The sequence below is a fragment of the Zosterops lateralis genome, assembly GCF_965231275.1.
Source record: "Zosterops lateralis genome assembly, chromosome: 2".
Lineage (NCBI taxonomy): Eukaryota > Metazoa > Chordata > Aves > Passeriformes > Zosteropidae > Zosterops > Zosterops lateralis.
In genome coordinates, this window is record NC_139763.1 from 9600977 (window position 1) to 9621825 (window position 20849).

Here is a 20849-nt window from a genome sequence, read left to right on the forward strand (position 1 = left end):
GCTAAATGATTCCCTGAGATGGGAGATGCTCTGAGTGGAGGGTAGAACTTCCTGCTGCCTTGTGTGAGGCTGCTTGGCCACATTATAGGTTTTGGAGCCATCTATGAAGTGTTGTAATTGCACTCTTAAAAGGCCCCAACTTCTCCTTGTCTTGGCAGTCAGATGCTTCCAATAGTCACTCCTTTATAAAATAAACATTCACTGTGTCAATTAGTGTAATTAAAAGTATGACTGCAATTCTTAACATTCTGCTGTTGTATTGATGTTATATATAATGGAATATTAATGCAATAAACTCATTTATTGCAGTTAGAACTCAGAAAAAAATTCTGACAAGTTAAAAAAATGTGAATTTCTGGTTTGCTATGGGCAAACGTTCTGAACTTTATTAATAAATTAATAAATAAATTAATTCTTAATAAATACTCTTCTGATACAATATTTATGAAATGTTGAACTACATTTTGGGAAAGAAAGCAGTATTAAATTTTAAAAAAATTAATAACAAACAAGAATTCCAACCCCAAACCTCTTACTATAACTCTTTTACATTCCTGTATTTATGGTAATATATATATTTTTATAATTTTTCAACAGCTTGTCCTGGGACATATACATCTGAAATCCTCATGTGTCTAAATGGTAATTTATCAATATATACGCTGAAATTGACTGGCACGCTGAAGTCGCCAAAACTGAGTTTTCATCCTCCCTTTTTAATGCTGACGCCAGTTCCTCTGGGTGTGGAAACTGAAGAACTGATCACCATCATTCCACAGGAATTTATAAGGTAAATTCCATTCCACAGGATTTTATAAAGTAAAAATCTCAAAGTCAATTTATTACAGAAATCATGAATAATTGTTTGTTTCATTCACTTGTGAAAAAGTGAATTAATATTTCTTCGTGAAGATTAGTGTTAATTTTCTGCTCAGCAGAAGAATCTGTATATTTAAGAGAAAGTTAATGTAATTAATATTGTTGAATATTCAACAAGCCCACATTTTGTCCTCAAATATTCCTGCTTCATGAAGTGTCTATCTTCTGATATCTTGACTCTATGAATTTATATCAGAAATATAAAATTACTGTGGATAGCAAAAAAGTTAAAATCAGAGACCTACCAGGATTTTTTGTTGCATTTAGCAAGATACTAAGGTTTTAAATCTTATTTCTATTTTTCACATTGTGATAACATAAAATGTTTCTGTTATTTTATTTTTTCTATGCCACTAGTTTGAGGCTTAGCTACTTGAACAGTTGTTGGGGTTGCAGTTTTTGGTGGGCTTTTTTTTTCTTTCTATGTGAGGTTCTATTGCAAAGGACCACCAAAATGTTTTAATCCTGCCATTTGTTACAATAAAAAAATTATATATATATTTTATTTTTCTGTGGATCACTCACTTTATCTTGTTACTTGAATTTAAAAGAGTAAATCTTTGTATAATGTAGTATAACCTAACATTTCAATTCTTAAGATTCAACTTTTCTGTTTGTAATTAGTAAAGATCAGTAATATTTGTTTGCTATGCTTATGTAAGTATCATTCCAACACTAGAATTAGAGCAAAGATTTCCTTTTGTCATAAATTAATTAAATTACCTTCAAATTATTACTGTCTTATCTTGTCTGAGTTGTGCTGATTTATCAAGTGGTTTGTCTGTTGTCAGTAGCTCAGTGATTGGAACCGAAGGCATTCCACATGGGCCTGGACTGACAGTTCTTATTTCAGAACTGAAACCTGTAATAACTACTGTAAAACCTGCATAACTGCATGCTGAAGCATCTTCAGCATTGTCACAAATTTTCCTCTTAATGTTTCCATTTTATAACTTGTTTTAACTTATTTGTGCAGTAGTGCAGTTTAATGAGCACTAATGAAAGTTTTAAGTTTCAGAAAACTCTTTATGCCTTTTGTAGCACAGTTAGTAGAAATTTCATTTGGATGCTCAGATATTGTAGGTCAGCATAAAATGTTGTTAACCCTTACGTTACATACAAAGTAAACAAACTAGCATCTAAACGATGGAAGAATTTTATTTTTTAATTTAATTTCACTTGATTTGCACTTTAGAACTAAGGTTATCCTTCTGTATTCAACTGTGAAAGAGTTTGACTGTGTGAATCTATGAATTGACTTTATTCCTGCAACCCTGTGACCACAAACACTATTTATGTTTACCACAGGCCATCGCGAATTAGAGTTAAAGTTCCTGAGCTTGAACTTGCAGATGGAACCAGGACTTGCCCTTTTTCTGCGAAGTTCCTAGAGGGACAAGATATTGTTCTTTCATCAGATGGCACAGCTAATGAGCTGACTTGTTGTATCAGCTTCAGATCATCTAAGCCAATGTCATTTTTAGGGGAAATACTCTTCATGGATCAAGATGAAAACAGGTAATGTGTGCAATTGAAATTCACCCGGGGGAAGGTTCCAGACTGACCACGTTGGATGTAAGACACAGAACTCACAAGGGTTGGGTAAAGGAACACAAGAATCCTTTGAAGAAAACTGAAAATGGAAGCTAGTAATTTATTTATTTTTGTCAACTGAATTACAATTCAAAACAAAAAAAATCAGCTTTGATCTCTAAGCTAAAATTCATCTAAGTGTCCATCTTAAGGTCTTGTTTCAAGATCTCATTCATATCTACTGGTAGCTCATCTCTTGTTCAGCTCTGCCAGGGATGGGATGACAGGATGTGTGCAAGAGGAGGAATTTAGGCACTGTTGTAATTAAAGTTGTTCCTTTATTTTCTATTTTCGCTAAAGCAACTACATTGAGGGATAAATAAGTCCACCCTGCAGCTTACAATAGGCTTTTTTCTAAACATAAAACTAAATTTTTATTCAAGGCTTATGGATCTTTAAGTTATTGCTGCTCTCTGGGTTACTATTTTATATTTTTCTGTATAGATTGTCAGTCAAGAATCAATTTCTTACTAATTTTATTTAATTCTAGGATTTAATCATTGTTTAGGGTGTGATTCATGAATCTGTGTTAAAGCTTGCTGTAATTACAAGAAAAGGATAATTTAAGCTTATGATCAAGTCTGAAATGTAGCTTCTGAGCAGGCACAATATTTAGTTTTAATAACTTTTTATTTGATTCACTAGCAGCTTCTCAAACCTTTTTATGGAGAAATAAAAATTCTCCTGTATAATAATTTATTTCTATATTTGCCATTAAAGGGAAATAAAGAATATGATCATCAATTTAAAGGCAAACTGAATGTATTTTTTAAAAAAAAGATAGCAAATAAAAGTCATCTAAGTAACCTTAACAGCCATTCCTGCTCGTGAGGGTGAAAAAATTCATGCTCCAGAATGTCAAATCATCTTGGAATTGTTGCTAGGTTTTAAAATGTAGAACTAAAGTATTTGTTAAAGGACAGAACTCATAACAGCAGTTTGCTAATGTATATGGGATTTCCTGGCAGGCAGTTGAGTTGTGGGTGGGCTTTAGGAGGAGGTAATATAAAACCTGAGCAAAACTGGATGAGATAACACAGCATCAGAAAAAAAAAAGAATTATGTATGTGTCATTGGTCAATGTGGTAATATTATTCATATTGGCTTTCAGATGAAATTATTTTTATCATAACCAGAAAGAATTCTTTCCTTCACTTAGGGAGGTCTGAGTAAGCACCTAATTCTGTAATCCTGACCATTTCCTTATTCTTCTAATAAAGTCCATGATAATTTATCCAGACTTGGATACATTCATATACTGTTAGTATTATTATGTGCTTTGATATTGCACTCTGTAATAATATGTAGCTGCAATTTCTTGTTCTTTGCATATCTTTCCTTCCTTCCTGCCAGCCCCCATGGGAGCCCTGTGCAACATGTTCAAACTTCAAACCTGAATCAACCAATTATCTAAGCATTTGAGCAATTTGTTTCAAACTGTGTATCTAATGAATTGAAACTGCTTTGTTAATTCAAGTCTGTTAGAAAGACGAGATTTCAGGGTCTTCTTGATCTTTAATAATAAAACAATGAAACCTATAACCTTTTATAACACCTATAAAAGCTAACTGGTCTTGAAAAATTGTTGGACTGTTTAATAGGCTGTGAAATCTCACAGTATCAGTTTCTGAAGATGTATTAATTTGTCAGGTGTTCTCTCTTTATATTTCCATTTTCAAAGTGATAATATGTACTTTAAAGTAATTTGAACGAAACTTTTGAACTTCAACTCCTATTCTGTATTCTGGGATATTCTTAATAAAATAAGCAAGTCAAGATTTTTGGAGATTGGTAAAATATTGTATTCTACAGCTGCTTAGAAAAAAAGCCTTAATTTCTAAGCAGAACTAGCTCTAGGCATATTTCAAAGCAGGAGTATTGATGAGAAAAACACTCCATAGAGGTTGACCCTAGCTAGATGTAAGGCACCCACCAAAGTCTCTCATGTCACTCCCCTCTTTCACTTCTCTCTGAAAGGGAAGAGAAAATATAATAAAAAGTTCATGAATTAAGAATAAAACAGAGCTCACTCACCAAATACGCTCATGGGCAAAACAGATTTAAATTAGAGATATTAATTAATTTATTACTAAAAAAATCAAGCAGGATAATGAGAACTAAAATACGACCTTAAAAACACCTTCCCTTCACCCCTCCCTCCTTCCTAGCTTTACCTCTTCCCCCAGCAGTGGAGGGAGACAGGGAATGGGGATTGTGGTCATTTCATCACATATTTCTACTTCTGCTCAGGGAGAGGAGTCCTTCCCCTGCTCCACCATGGGCTCCCTTCCATGGGAGACAGTTCTCCATGAACTTTTCCAGTGTGAATCCATCCCATGGGCAACATTCCTCCCCAGACTACTGCAGTGTGGGACCCTCTGCCACAGGGTCAGTCCTTCAAGGACAGCCTGCTCCAGCCTGTGTCCTCCATGGGGTCACAAATCTTACCAGGAAACCTGCCCCAGTGTGGTCTCCTCCATGGGCTGCAGGTCGATCTCTGCCCCCCTGTGCCCTCCCTGGGCTGCAGGGGCACAGCCATCCCACCACGGGCTCTCCTTGGGCTGCAGGGGAATCCCAGCTTTGGTGCCTGGTGCCTGCTCCTCCTTCTGCACTCACCTTGGTGTCTGCTCCTCTCACTTACTCTCACTCTCCTCTTCTCTGGCTGCAATTACATCTGTGCTATAACTTTTTTAAAAATTCTTAAGTATACTATCACAGAGGTCTTGCCACCATTTCCAGTTGTCCCAGTCTTGGTCAGTGGCACATCTGTTTGGGGCTGGCTGGAGTTCTGATGGAGGTGGAGGAAGTTTCCAGCAGCTTCTCAAAGCCTCCTCTGTAGCCCCAACCACTACGAAAACCCGGCATACTAACCCAGTGCACTTTACTTAGGCTCTGTAGTATTTTCCTTTTCTAAATTCAGGTCTGAAATGTCAGTAGGACTGATTCACATAGCCCATACTTAGTCCTAAATAATAATGACGTTTTTGCTTTAAAACAGAGTGAATGTTAGCTAGAGAATAGATAATGTTGGATTTGGCTGTCTTACAGAAAACATTTGAAAGATGACAGGCAATCTTTTTTATGATAAAGCAGTATTAAATGTAACTGTAAAAGAAAATTGAAGAGATATATGGTTGTCATTTATGCAATAATTTACTGTGTGCATGGATTCCATAAAATGGAACATATGAAAGTGCATTAATATTCTTTTAATGACTGCTTTAAATGAGAATTTACAGTTAATTTCTAATATTACTTTAAATCTTTACGCTTTCTTTTTGCTCCTTTGACTCTAAAGTGGAAGAATGACTCTTCCTTACGTAGGAGTGATAGGAATTCAGAAGTAAAAGTTAACATAAAATCTAAGACTGTCTTGAACAAGTATTTATTAAATGGGAGAAATATTTAACTATGACACATATTTCACAAAAAAACCCCCAAACCCTCTGTGAACATAACACATTTATATATTTGTTCTCTGGTTATTGTTATTATATATTTCAATTTGATGATTATACAAAGAGTTTAGCAGAAAAGAAAATTTTCTGGCATCTTGATGGAAATAATATTTGACTTACTATTTCTGAAAATAAGTAGTAAACATACAAAGAAAATTGTGCCCTGGGCAGTAAAATATACTAAAATCCCCACATGTGGTGTAGATAAGTTGGTGTGTCATTGATAACACAAGTGTGCTGGGATGTTTTCCTCCCATGTTCTACAGTTCTCCCTTCCCTCTCCCTCTCCCACTGGGAAACTATGGAAACTTATGAAATTTCTGAATTTATTCACATTATTCATGGCTGGAACTTCAGGAAAAGAGAATGTCAGGGAATTTAGCCTCTAATAACAATATGATAGAATTGAGACACAGTCACTAACCCAATTATGGATTGGTTCCAGTTGTTTTGGTAGTCCATCAGATCCCAGTGTCTCACAGGGCAAAGCATTCCCTTTGCTCTTGGGAAACATGCCCAAACCATCCATCTCTTTAATAAGCACTGCTGGCAAATGTCAAATCCATGTATTCTGCTGGCATGCCTGGGAGAACATGAGCTGTCAATGTCTTTCAATATCATTTACATTACATGAGAAAGCAGGGAGCTAGGAAACGCTGGAGTTCTTGATATTTGCATGCTGCTTTGCAGCATTCATCTGACCTAAGAATATGTTGGCATTTTACCTTAGATAGTTGGGAGTGCTTTGAAAACAAGAACTCCAAACCCATTAATCACTCTGTTATTTTCTGTGCTTGTGGCTTTCTGCCATTGTGATGGTTCCTGACAGCTGAAGCATCTCTTATTCAGGAATTAAGTGCTAACGTCACTGCTGCTGGAAGAAAAAAATGTGGATGCTTTCCCAGCTATAAGTTTTACATATAGCATGAAATTATATGTCAGCCACTATTCATTGTTGTATTATGTTGGTTGCTGGGGAAGCCTGAGCTCCTGCTACAAAGGATAAGGACCCTTCAGTGTTGGGGAGCTGCTTATTTGTCAATAGTAATGGCAGAGCTGGTGTGGGTCATCTTTTTCCCTTTCTTCCAGTTCCATCATCTCTGGATCTGTTCTATGATTTTTGAGGGGAGGGAGGAGGGCAGGTCTTTATTGGTATTTAAATTGCAAATTCCCTGCATCTAACTTGTTCTTTATTCTTAAAGATCTGTAAAATGCCACACTCTGGGGTAAAGTTTTCTTTTGTCACCAATCAATTCTGCAAGCAATTTGTTTTGTTTCCTAAACTGGCAGTGTGAGTTTCTCTTAATTTTTTTTTTTTTTTAGTTTACACAAATGATGTTGCTACAGGAAATTGTTAGTTAGATGCTAATGGATTTGGATTCTTTCTCATTAGAAATTTAGTGATATTCTGCATCTCTTAATGAATACTATTGATGAAGGGTTTTTTAACTACGCCTACATATTTAGGACATTTGGGGTATACTGATACAGAGAAAAATCACTTATTTGTACTTAGGAAACTCCTGAAATTCTATAAAGCAGATTAAAATTATAAATATATTTTGATTTGTGTTCTTTTGTCTTTCCACAAACATTAAACAAATTAATGAAAAAAACCCCCAAAGTTACTTCAAAAGAAGTGAAAGAACTTCTTAGATAAACTTTTTTTTGGAGTGTTGAATAGTATTTTTTTATCATCACAGTTGGAGCTTTACTTTTGGTGATCAGCAGGTTTCAAATGTTGGTAAACACAATATATTTGATGGCCATTCTTCTGTTCTGTGTTGTTTGGAAGTACACATTAGGGAATAAACAGTGGAGTAGCAGTGGCAGTAATGGTTCATGTAGATAAAAAAAAAATACTTGCTTTAGTAAGCATTATAAAAACCAAATACACTGAATAATTTAATGTATTTAGTGACGTCACATTTGCTAGCAATACAGGTACTTTTCATTCCAATAGAATAATACAGACTTTTCTATTATTTAATTAAACTGCTGCAAATACAGAATAAATATGTTGTACAAGCCTTCTAGTTCTGTAACATCATTTCATTGATGATATTGTAAGTAAAGGTCAGTGGTACAAGATGCTTTTACACATACAGAATGCATGTCTTTGTAATCTCTCTTCTGTACTTGTATGCTAGTGTGCATGCTTTTCTGTCTGGTGCCCTCTGACTCAGTTCCTCAAAGGCATATGATAAATACTTAGTTCCCAGCACCTTCACTGTTCTGCCATGTGTCCTTGTGAATGGAGTGGCATTACTTGAATCTCAGATTAAATTTTTAGGTACAGATTCATTCTTGAATTCTATTTCAAATAGCACTTCTGGGAAAATGCTGTAATAAAGTCCTTACTGATGATAAGTGGACAGGTGGCCAATAGGTGTGTTGATATTTCTTATCACACAATGCAGAGGTTGGAAAGACCTTCCAGAGATGATCTCGTCCCCTCTTCAAAGAATCAACTCTAGTGCCCAGTTGATTTTTTTAGTATCTTCAAGGATGAGACTCCATAACCTTCTCTGGGCAGACTTTTCCAGTCCTTTGCCACTCTCATAGTTTTGGTTTGTTTTTTTCTGTGATGATGAGATAGAAAGAATTTTCTGTGGTCTCATTGAGCATCACTGAGAAGAGTCTCCTTCTTCCTTACTCCCTCCCATCAGATATTTGTGCACACAGACAAGATCCCCCTGGGCCTTCTTTCCTCACAGCTGAACACTCACACCTCTCAGTCTCTCCCAGTAGCTTCTTCAATCTCTTCTACATCCTTCAGTCCTGACCTCCACCATCTTGTGCTCTCTGCAGCCACAGTCATGGAAGTTAAATCCTTATGATCAATATCAGCTGCAGAATCAGTTATTGACTTGTGGGATCCATCCCCTCCTCCTCAATATGTGCCTTGTGTTTGCTGTTGGCTGGGTGTGTTCATGTCTCTCAGTGTGTTACCACAGCAGCCAAAGAGGAGCATCCATGGGGCACGGAGGAGCTTCTCTTGCAGCAGCACCAGGAGCTCTGAGGGGTTTCTTTGTACACAGATGTTCTGTTGTGGGGCTGCTCTTTATAATCTACATTGCACAGTTACTTCCTTTGCTCTGAGTAGTTTCACTCATGGAATTTGTATAAGTGGTTCAGATGTCCTGCAGTTGTTCTCAAGCACACTTTTCTGTGTTGCATTACTGTGCAAATCAGAGCATGAATGAAGATTTCCAGGAATCCCAAAGTGGCCTTTAGGATGGAAATGGCTGATGAGGTGCTCACCTCAAACTGAGATACCAGGAAGTTAACTGAGACATCAATTACTTTCATGTAACTTCAGAGCTGTCTTCCATTAACCTCGGTACAGCTTTCTTCCCCTCCTGCCCCTCACTCAGTTGTCTGAAGTTCATCTGTGTGCCTGCAGAGTTGTCATTTATCACGGTAAAGTCCTGAGTTGGAAGTTGAAAACCTTTCTGTGTTGTAGTTATTGATCCTGTGTGTCTTGAAATGGCTTGGTGAAGGTAGAACAAACAAGCCCTGACACTTGTTTTGAGCATGTACAAATGTACATTTTGTACACATAGATAGGTGTAGATGTACCTCTCACAGCTATCTGTTGTGCTGATGCCCTGCTGCTGAGATTTTTTTTTTCCTGAATAAAAGCAGAAGGAATGACATTTGCTACAAGAAATATTATGCTGCAAGGTGCAAGGGGCCAGAGCCCTTGCCTTGCCCCCAGCCAAGTTCCAATAGGATTAACATTTCCTAAGAGCAAACCAAAGCACTGCAGAGCTGGATTATTTACTTAAGTGACTGTTAGCTTTTAAATTGGAATCCCAATGGGAGTATTTACCTGTAAGAAAGTTTGCTATGGATTTTGTTGGATCCTTTCTCTATTTATTAAAGTTGCCTTGAAAGCAAAATTCAAGAATGTTGTGTTTGGAGAGCAAAATCTGAAAGAGGAAACATTTCTACTTTCTGGTACTTTTAAAACATTTCTGTTTTCCTTGATTATGTTATTTCACAAAAAAGAAAAGCAGTAAAATCTAATTATGTCATAAATAAATTAATCTGAAAGGTCTTGTGATATCTTTTAATATTAATCTAAATTTGCAATAAATAGAACTTTCTCATTGGTTTTTTCAAGGAAATAGAAAATATATTAATTTATTCTGTGCAAGGTATATTTTCAATATGCATAATTCCCAATATGTTAAAGCAAGATGGATATCAGCATGCTGTTCAAATTATTAAAATACATTTTTCTTTTTACTTTCAACAGTTTAGTCAAAACAGTTGATTAAAATTAATGTTAGTTAATAAGTAAATGAAGACTACAAACTCAGCTATTTAATAACATAGGACTAAGCTCAGTTTAATTACCTGTCAGTTGCCATGAGCTAAGAACATAAATACAGATGGCTCCAAGGATTGCAGTGATGGCAATAATTTGCTTGTTGACTACACTCTGAGAGACTGAGGTGAAGTACAAAAAGGGAGTTAAAAGGTATTGGAGGTGAAGTACAAAAAGGGAGTTAAAAGGTATTGCTGCACATCAATAAAGTTACTGCAGATAGGACACTCTAGTGAACATCAGACCGTGGGCATCAATTTCTATTATATTCCAGCAACTGCAGTCAATATCTTATTGTTTTTAAATTGAATCTATTTATTTTTAAATATTTACTTTGACATTTCTGTAAAGTCTTATAGAATAAATGCTACATCAAAATAGAAGTTGCTTTTCAAGAAAACTTCCCTTGTCAAAATTTATAGGACATATTATTTAGCAAGTTAGCAGGCATCTTTAGAAGACCTAATGTCAGTTGTAATTTTAGTAGTTTTTATTTTTCTTTTTAGAAATACAGTTAATTTATTTCATTAAATCTCTGCTGACTCTTTCAGACTATGATACACTCATGCTTATAGTAAAACTAAGAAGTGGAAATACTATATTAAACTTCAGCATTTTGAAAGGTGCAGTCCCACCTGTGTAATCTGTTCAGCCCCCTAGAAAAGAATGAAGGAGTTCTGATATCTTCACTCTATCTTTTGTTCTTGTGCTGAAAAATATCTTGATTACCATTGGTGTATAATAAATGGTAACTCCTGTATTTTGTTTTCAACAGGTTCTCATTTCAGGTTTCTGGAACAGCAGACAATTGTCTTCTTACCTTGTACCCGTACTTGGCATTGCACTGCTATGATCAAAAAATTGTCTGGAGAAGCAGTAAGCAGTCAAGACTTTATCTCTGAAATGATATTACAGCCATTAGTATTATCAGTGTTTTCAGAGTGATAATAGGAATGTGATCATCAAGATAGCATTTTCCCACATTTACTGCCGGGGGATACTGCAATTAAACTTTTAAAATCATTTAATAGCTTCAGTTTTCTTGTTGAAAATGAGGACAAGGTATATAAATGATTAGTTAATATTTTTTGAAAAATATTGAACAAACCAGAATCTTCCAGAATGTTTTGTGAAGTTATTTAAATATGAATAGGGAAAACAGCCAAAACAGAGAATTAGTAAACTTAGTTTGAATTGTGTTGATAGACAGTGGTCGCATGTTTTGAAGAAAGCAAAAGAGAAACCAGATGATGTTATTTTAAAACATGATAATTATTTACTTGTTGGGAATGGTTTTCAGGGTATTTTAACTCCTGTCCTTGAATGGAGAAGGGCACAGCTATCTTTTAAGGCCTATTAAAACCTGTGGTCAGAGAGCAGAAATATTTTTATCTGCATTATATATCCCTGCCTGCCTCCCTCTGCCTGCCTCTATCTCTAAATCTCTGCCTGTGTCCACTCTCCTGAATCCATCTCTGCTGCCTCAGTGACCTGTAATCTCTGTGTGTGGCTGTGCTTATGGGAAGAGATTGGGATCCTTGTGTAAGTCAGGCTGGAAGGGATCCCTGGGGGCCATCTAGTCCAACCAGGCTCAGTGTGGGGTAAATGATTGTGGTTTTTATAGCTGTAAATGTGATCTGATGTATTTTCATGAAATAGAGAAGTTTTTCAGGTAAGCAAGTAAGTCCTTAGATCTGAGACAGATTTAGCATCAAAGACTGAGTTCTAAGACTGCATTAACTTAAAGGAAGTGTGTCGCTCAGCGTATTTGTGGGAAAAGTGAATTGATATTTGGGAAATTGAGAAACAGATTAGCAAGAAGACAGGTAATGTTTTGGTCTTTGTCACCCAAATGGAAGAAGATAGGTGTATGAACCACATCATTCAGGAATCATAGCACAATTAAATGAAGATAGGAAGGGGAAAAAATGCTATCTCTTATTAATGTGTAATTTTTTGTAAATTTGTTTCTTGTCTTTATTTTTTGTGACCAATGGACCATTTTTGCAAGCTTGTTTTTTAAAGATGCTTTGTAGATTTCCATTGAGGATTAAGACAAAAATGGAGTGATGGTTTTATAATAAATCATGTCCCATTAATAACAGGATATTTCTGTCCTGCATTGATTGCTTATTGGTTTGTTCACACATCAGTTTGTGTCAGTTTTGAAGGAAATCATTACTTCTAAATTCCTTGACTCTTTTTTAATATGATTTTGTATAGACTGTGTTGGTGTGGAATGCTGTTTGATGTGACCAAACCATATCTATACAACACAGTGTCTTTGAAAGGTATCCAGGAAGGCTTTGCCTCCACTCTGACACCATGCTCTTGTTTTACTTCCTACAGATGATAAAAATAACAGTGCCAACAATCAAAAGTTAAAAGATAATCATAGAGACTTCTTCCTTCTCTTAGTGGTGTGTTTGCTTCTCTGGAAACTACACTTGGTGCCTCTTTTGTTTTGGACTGACAACAGAGGGTCCTCTCATCCTATCTTAGTCCAACATGAGAATGTCAGAACATCTGTTATTTCAGAATTGATGGATTGATAAAGTTTACTTCTCAGTTTGGTTTGTAAAATATGTTTTGTGGAGTCTGAAAGAGCTTGAGAATGATGTACTGAGACTCATTACCCTGCTGGGAACAAGAAGTCCTTAAGAATATTTTGTTAATGACACAGAATTCTTGAATTAGCATTGTTCTGACAGGTGCTTTTCAGCAAGTAGGAGGATGCATCAGTTAATGGGGAAAAAAAAAGCAGCATGAAATTTTTTTGGACCCCAGTCTAATGACCAAAGTGAGATTTTTATGAGTCAAATAAGAACTGTTACTTGATTAATTGAAGCATGATGTAGAAAAAGATATAGAAGTAGATATTAATTTAGAACTTGTTAGAGCACAGGCAGTAAAACATGTTTTCTGAACTGCAACTTGAATGTTTTTCTACAGACAATAAAGACTTCAGCAGTGGAGAAATTGTTCTACAGCCATGTTTTCAACTACTGTCATCTTCACATAGTTATTCCTCAAAATCTTTAAGTGCAGCTAGTGGCTCAGCCTATGAAGATTCTCTATCAGGTATAGTGCAGCACATAGAATCAATGATCTTTTGAAAAAATGAGCCTCTTTTGTCCACATTGTATTGTTTTTTCTTCTTAAATCCCAGTAAGATATTTTTTTTTAATTCACAAAGGTATCAATTTATTTTATTTTTGGATCATTTAATGAAACTGCAACAGTGGTTAAAATGCACCTTCAAGGATGGAGTCACCTAAGTTATTTGTGCTATAAGGAATATGTGCTATAAGGAATTTGTGCTATTTGTTTTCTTAGTTATCATTTTGTGCAATAATGTTGTTGTCGATGTTAAAAACTAATAGTTGTTAAAAAATATCAGTCATGAACAGATCAGAATTTAGGAGCGAGAAAGCCTAATAGAGGGGGACAAAGTCCAAAGGCTTATAGATGTAGTGGGAGATATATCTGTACAGTAACTGTTAAAGTGAACTTGCAGTGGCTGACCGGCAAACCTGTGTCTGCTGGAACTCTGTGTGAGACTGCTCATTTTAAGATTCTGGCTGTAGTTTTCTAAGCCATGCCTGAATTTAATTTTTGCTGGTTGGGTGATGCTTTTTGATGAAAGTGAAATTAGATTTCAATATATAATTTCTTCTATTCCCAAGATGTGTATATGTAATTTAAATTGTTTTTTCCTAAAATAAGTTGATCATTTGTTGTCTGGCATTTTTTTGTTCTTTGAAAGCAATTGTGTGTTGGATATTTTTGTACTAGACAAAAATGGAGAAATAAGAAATCTTTCTGGATGTTTCATTTTATGTGCATCATTCAGAGAGCACCACTTCTGAGAGTGATCAATGTGGAAGTGATGAGAATGAAGACACAAGTGACGAGAGTGAAACTGACAACCAAAGTGATGGGAAAAGAGATAAACGTGAATTATCATTTTTTCCTAATGAAGACAAGGAGGAGTACACCTTCTTTCAAAAGATCCTAACTGCTGTGAGGAGTTGGTTCACACTCTTTGGCTGGTCTAAGGGACAGAATCCTATTTCAATACCTCATTCGCTGAGACGGTAATTCATGCCTGCTTAGAGCCAACTCCTGTCTGTCTTCTAACAGGCCAAAGATCTCCTCGAGTGGTTTGGATATGACCTAAGGAATATAAACACACTCTAATGCACAGTATTCTATCAGTTGTGGCTTCTATATGGTGCTTATATGAAAATGTCATCCAGGTGTTAGTTTTTACTTCTAAAATATATTTTCAACTATGATACTGAGAACCATAATGCAGTGTATGCTAAATATGCAGTTCAAACTGTATGTCACCTTCTTAACTGAAATTGATTCTTCTCTGAGAGTGAAAACAGTTCTAGCCTTTGTCCCTTTTTTGGTGGCATAAGTAAGTGCTTTAACAATACATCTTTTTCCCCCACATAATCTAAAGATCAAGAAACAGATGAGAAAGAATGTTTTAGAATCAAGAGCCTTGCAAGCACCCTGGAAATGTATCAGTTGTGGTGGCCTCACTTACTTGATCTTATCTAGCTTGATACTAAATAGTGAAGAAGCCACTCTCCTGGGTAACAATTTATAAACATGATAAAAATCCAAGTTATTTTTGGCAGAAAGCTTTTCTTTATGAAGGAATAAATATTCCATGCAGTTCAATTTTCTTACTTTATTATGAAAGTTCTATAAAGATGAAAAGGTGCTGTATTTTTCAACCTTCCTTGCTGCTGTTTTTAATTCGTGGTTTGCTAAATTAGCCTTGTGATACACAAAATTGTAGCTGATTTTGTGCATTTAGAAAAATAATATCAAAGGCTTTTTCTCTCCTAGTGATGTGTGTATAGCCCAGTTTACCATTGCACAAGAAAAGAATTTCAAACGGAAGGTTGACAAAGATAAAGCTTTTTATGAGATGATATTGCATCTGAATGGACAACCCATACCGGGCCTTGCAGCGAGCCAGTCATTGCCCTCTGATCCAGTAGAAAGAATGTTCCAGCTCCACTGGCAGCATTCTGAATTGCTTTCCTTCCTTAGGTAAGTACAAGTATGATGAGATATCCATACATGCACCTTCTCTTTCCAGTTTTTAAAATTAGCATACTTCAAGCCTAGTTCTAATTGAGGGTATACAGTGGGTTTAGGGTTTCCTTTATCCTTTTTGTCAAATAAGATGTATGTATTATAACCTTTAATTTATTTTTACCAAGGTTATCTGCAGTTTACACTACTCAAAGTGTCCTTTGGTAGGGTTATATCCAGCATAGGAATTCCACAGGAGTTCTGCTTCCTTAATTGCAAAAGATGACTCCTAACCTTTCTTCTTAGACAGACTCAGTAGACAGTCAGTTCAAGTTTTCATTCAGGATCTCCCCAATTCTCTGATAACTCTTATGTGCAGTCTTCCCATTGAAATTTTCCAGGAATCTAGGAATCTTGAAATTAGCATTAATTATGTTTGTTGAATAATTTAAAATTAATAATTTAAACTTTTGGGGTAAGTGGATTCCAATCCTCTTTGCTAAAAATAACAGCAATTGGAAAGAACTACTTAAGTGTCTCTAGTATGTTTCTTGGGAATTTTTTAAAAGCTCTTTAATAGCTAAATTTTAATAAAAGACTTCAGGTTTACTGAGCTTTGGCTCTTAAGTCATGGATGCATTCAGAGCAGAAATGAAGCAGCAGCCAGTTGGTCAAGGCTAAGTCCACTGCTTCTGTACACAAATGTTGAGATCAAATGATCACACATGAAGTAGTAATCCATACCAATCCTAGAAAAATATCACAAGTTTTCATAAAAAAGTATTTCTAGTTGGACTCCTTTGCTTGTATGTATTTTGATGATCTTGGAGGTCTTTTACAATCTGAACTCTTCTATAATTATTTTGGTGCTCATTTGTGCTTGATGTTACCACATCCTGTTAGGTTTCTGCCTCTCCTAGTTTGTGTGAGTTCTGTAAGATTTCTTTGTGGTCCTTCATTATGGTTCTACTTTTCCTACTTGTGCATTTTAGGATCATCTAGAATATTTGCATTTCCTCGGAGGTGTTTATAGATCGTAGCACAAAAATGTCTTATATCTGCACTGCTGGCCTGACTGTGTGTAATGATGATAAGACATCTAAACCCAGCTGAGATATGAGTAATTTATCTGTGATTTGCTATCCTTGCATGTTCACTGTGATTTGTTGAAAGTCAGCAGATAGTTCTTGACTTTCCTACCCCAACCACTAGTTTCTGGAGAGCTTGGTCCAAATAAAGCATAATTTGTATCTCAAAATTTCTACTTGCCAAAGCAGGTGAATGGTGCTTAGTGTTTCATTCCAAGTATCAATTTTATTGTTCTCCAGTAAAAAGGTTTCTTTGGTGCATTATCACAGCAGTAAAGCAGAAGCTTGGGTATTTTACAGTACAACCAGGTTGTTGCAAGCCCTGTGTCTTGAGGAAAAATGTTTTATAGTGTGAAAATTTATTTAATATTACCTGAATGAAGAGGAATTTTGTTAAGACAGTCTTCCTTGGTAGCAAAATGCAGCCAATTATGAAAACATTGTTACACAGAGCTTTGCTATGATGACTGTAGTGTAGTGATTTTTTTCCCTCCTCACCAAATGTCAGTTAATGCAAAACCAGCACACTGACATGTAACCTTGTTACAGGCTTTTCTTGGAATGAAAATTATAGATTACACCTATTCCTGTGTATTTGCCAAGGAAAAAGATCAAAAGAAAGATAGGATACCTGAAAACATTAATATTGTATAGCTTTCTTATTTTTTCCTTTGGGAGGATCTGGAGTTTAAAAGTGAACAAGGTTTATGAGTTAGTGGAAAATGGGAATTTCAGACAGGATGAGTTTTAGAACCAGGCTGCTAACTTGGTGCTATTTTTATGTCCCTGGTTAAAATAATTTTGTTTTAAAAAATATACTAGATAATTGTAAAAAACATGAAATTTCAATAATTCGAAAAGATGAAGAGTAATTTTCCAAGTAAAATATGGAAACTGAAATTTTACTCTTACTTGAAAAATAGAATTCTGTGAGAAGAGTAATAACTTGTCATGATCCTAATTGCAAACTGTGATATTTGACTTTTAATGTAAAAATTAAATTTATTTTGAACTGTATGGTATATGGTACTGAAAAGTATGATCATTTCATTTGAATGAAAGACTAGTTATATAAGAAGAAATACTAGTTGAATTTTTATTCCCATTAGCCGTTTTAAAAACTCAGAGAACAATTTAAATCTAGATATGCTATGATAATCTTCCTGACCTAAAATTCAGGAAGCTTTTCTGTTTTCCTTTGAAAAGTAAGGCTCAAAATTCTACATTGTTTTCCTTTCTTTCCAGCACAGTTATTTGAACTGTGTCATTTGCGAAAATGAATAGTCTTTATTCATTTGGAAATTAACTTTTTTTGGTTTTCAGTTTAATGAAGTTGCCTTTTGTTACAGCAATTACTTTTCTTGTTACATTTATAAGTAACTTGAGAAGAGATGGCAGGTCCATTGAGAGTTTTGAAATACCTTTGCTTACACCCATTAGGCTTTCGGTATAATTTGTAAATATGAAACCATAGACATAAAAGCATCATCAAGTTTTAATTCTGCTGATGTTATGCAACACTGGTCATTTGGCTTTCACGTAGAAATGGATATTATTTGTTTTGATGTTTTGTGTTATAATAAATCCTTCATGGAGGGGCAATGCTCATAAAGAAGCCAGTCTGCCCAGAATTGTATGTTCTTATTTGTGTAGTTGTAGCCGTAAGAATGGAACATGAGTTTCTATTCATCAAGTTCATCTAAGCAATTAATGGAGCTGGACCACTTGTCCAGAGGTTATTCACGTAGAGGAGATTACACACAGGTTGAACAACTTGAAAAAAAAAAGGATTTCTCTTAAAAATAATTATCTTTCCCATTAACTTTTCCTGCTTTGTGATTTCAGAAGCCAAGGAGCACATCTTTCTCATGTTATGCCAGAATTTCTGCTTACACCTGAAGATTATAAGATATGGACTGAAGTGAATACTGGACTGAGGGTAGGTAGGTTTGGTGTTTTTTCTCTTTTTAATAAAGCCCACATGCTTAGTTTTAGTCCTTTGAATACTAGTGGAAGTTCTTGGTGGATCGTGAATGCTCTTACTGTGGTGACTGTTTTGCATTGCATAAATCTAAGCACATGTGTGAGACTAAGTAGGAATTTAAGCTGACTCCAACATTTGCCTTGCTCTCCCTGTTTTTTTCGGTTCCTTCTGATACTGTTTATACTTGATATTAATGTCCAACAGATAGGTTTTGAAGTAGAGATCAGATTGTCATACAGATTTTTCCATTTTTAAATAAAGTATTTTGTGTGTTTTCTTCCTGTTTCCTGATTTCTGCTTTCAACTCCTGTCAATTTATTATGATTCTTATTCCTGAGGTAGCAGCAAACTGCAAATGGTTCTAATGTTGGTCACTATTTCACTATAGTAGATGTTATCACCCATTTATGCCATTTATTCATTATTGTCCTCTTGTGAATTCTCTATCCAAACTGATGAAATGAATATTGAAAATAAATTCCCATCTTTTTATCTGAAGTGTTTCGTACCTGAATTCAGGAGAGGAAGCATGAGAAGCTCAGGCACATTGAGTGACAGCCCTATTTTCATTCTGGAGCACAGAACGTTTGAGACAATGAGTAAACGAGCTTGGACAGATGTGCTGCTGCAGATATACAAGGTAAATTACAGATATATTTACTACCAGATTCTGAGGAACTGATGACTAAAAGCTTTATTTTGAAAAAGATCTGTGGTATATTGGAGGTTTATTTTTTTCCCAAACACATTTTCAAAAACTAAATACTTGTAAGGATATTTTTTCTTGGTAACAAAGAAGGAAAAAGAGAGAGTGAGAATATTTTAATTTTCTTTAAAACTTTATAAGTGTTCCAACTAGGAGATATTATATTAGAACAGGCTGCATTTTGTAGGATTAAATGTTATATAAATATTAGTGCAAATAAAGAAAACTTTCATGCTTTTATGTTACCCTGCTTAGAAGCCCTTTTCACTGGACATAATTGCCTCGATGTATAACTGTAGCATTTATTACCTTACATTGGAATGAAATTTTTAAACAGCTAAAGATTTTTTTATAATACCTATTATTTTTAAACTATGATCTACTTGGTATAGTATAGACTTCTTATTTTTTTTAATTTAATTTTTACTGATGGTGGAGAAAAAAATTAGGTGTCATGTTTTCCGAAGTAAAATTTATGTGCTCATCAATGATCAGCAACATTCATTTGCCCAAAGGAAAAAATTATTTCTATTCTAAGGGATGGAAAATAGATTAAAAACATAGCTAATATTTGAGCTTCCCAGTACAAGTCAGACGTGGATGTACTGCAGTGTGACTTCAATGAAGGATCCCAGAGATGATTTAAGAGACTGGAGCATCTGTCATTTAGGAAGAAAGAGCTGAGACTGTTCAGCCAGGAGAAGAGAAGGCTCAGGCAGGGGTTGTAGCTAAGAAATGTATTTCAGTACCTGAGGGGAGGTTGGCTGTAAAGAAGACAGTGCCAAACTCCTCAGTAGTGCCTCATGACATAGTGAGGAACTCCAGACATGAACTGAGATGCAGGAAATGCCTTTAAACTTAAGAAACCTTTCCATGTCAGAATGGTCACACACTAGAATGGATACCCTGAGGGGGCTGTGGAGTTACTGTCCTTGGAAATATCCAAAGCTCAGTGGAATACAATCCTGGAAAAGCACTCTGATTGTTCTTGGAGCAGGAGATTTGGACCAGGCAATCTCCAGAGCTGCCTTCCAACCTCAACTGTTCTCTGATTATGTGATTATTGATTGGGAAAACAAAATAAAAAATAAAGATGGAACAGTATGTGTACATGGGCTGAGACAGATGACTTAAGAGCACATGGGAGTATGGGTGTGGAAAAATGCAATCAGGTACCAGAAAGCAAGTAATTTTCTGTTCTTTCAATTTGCTGTAGTATTTATTTATAGGTACATGACAGACTAGCACAGAGCAAAACCACACCAAAATTAATAGTATGCATATATATTTTGTTGTTTGGGTTTTGATTTTTTTTTCCTGATGAGATGAAACCCTAAAAAATAGGTAGCTTGATATGCCTTGATTCAATCAGGTTTTGTATCAGTCAGGTCAAGGAAACCTCCAGTATCAGTCCAGGCTGGGGGACGAACAGCTCACGAGCAGCTCTCCCGAGAAGGACTTGGAGGTGCTGGTGGATGAGAGGTTGGACATGAGCCACCCACATGCACTTGTAGCCCAGAAAACCAATTTTGTCCTGAATTTTATTTTAGGCCTTTAATGTGAATCTTTTCAGAAGAAACAAGCAGTGTAATTTGGACTTAAATAAGCAACTGGGTCATGAAAAATACAATTTGAATGTTGTCTATAGATTGTGCTGGACATCCGTGTAAGTAGTTCATCAATGAGTGCTTTGGATAGAATATGCACAGTAATTCTTGGAATACAGATGACCTAGTGATTTCACAGG

The 20849-nt window shown here is 35.5% G+C and overlaps 1 protein-coding gene across 1 annotated transcript in view; it reads left to right on the top strand.

Annotated features, from left to right (window-relative positions):
• Nucleotides 1-20849, top strand: part of CFAP47 (cilia and flagella associated protein 47) — a gene marked incomplete at its 5' end in the record, with an annotated part of 294184 nt that overhangs the window by 76667 nt on the left and 196668 nt on the right. The window contains 8 exons of the mRNA XM_083854475.1: nucleotides 598-790; nucleotides 2188-2397; nucleotides 11042-11142; nucleotides 13219-13347; nucleotides 14120-14363; nucleotides 15133-15339; nucleotides 18258-18351; nucleotides 18896-19036. Coding sequence (XP_083710601.1) covers nucleotides 598-790; nucleotides 2188-2397; nucleotides 11042-11142; nucleotides 13219-13347; nucleotides 14120-14363; nucleotides 15133-15339; nucleotides 18258-18351; nucleotides 18896-19036 — 1319 coding nt within the window. The remainder of the gene's footprint in view (nucleotides 1-597; nucleotides 791-2187; nucleotides 2398-11041; nucleotides 11143-13218; nucleotides 13348-14119; nucleotides 14364-15132; nucleotides 15340-18257; nucleotides 18352-18895; nucleotides 19037-20849) is intronic.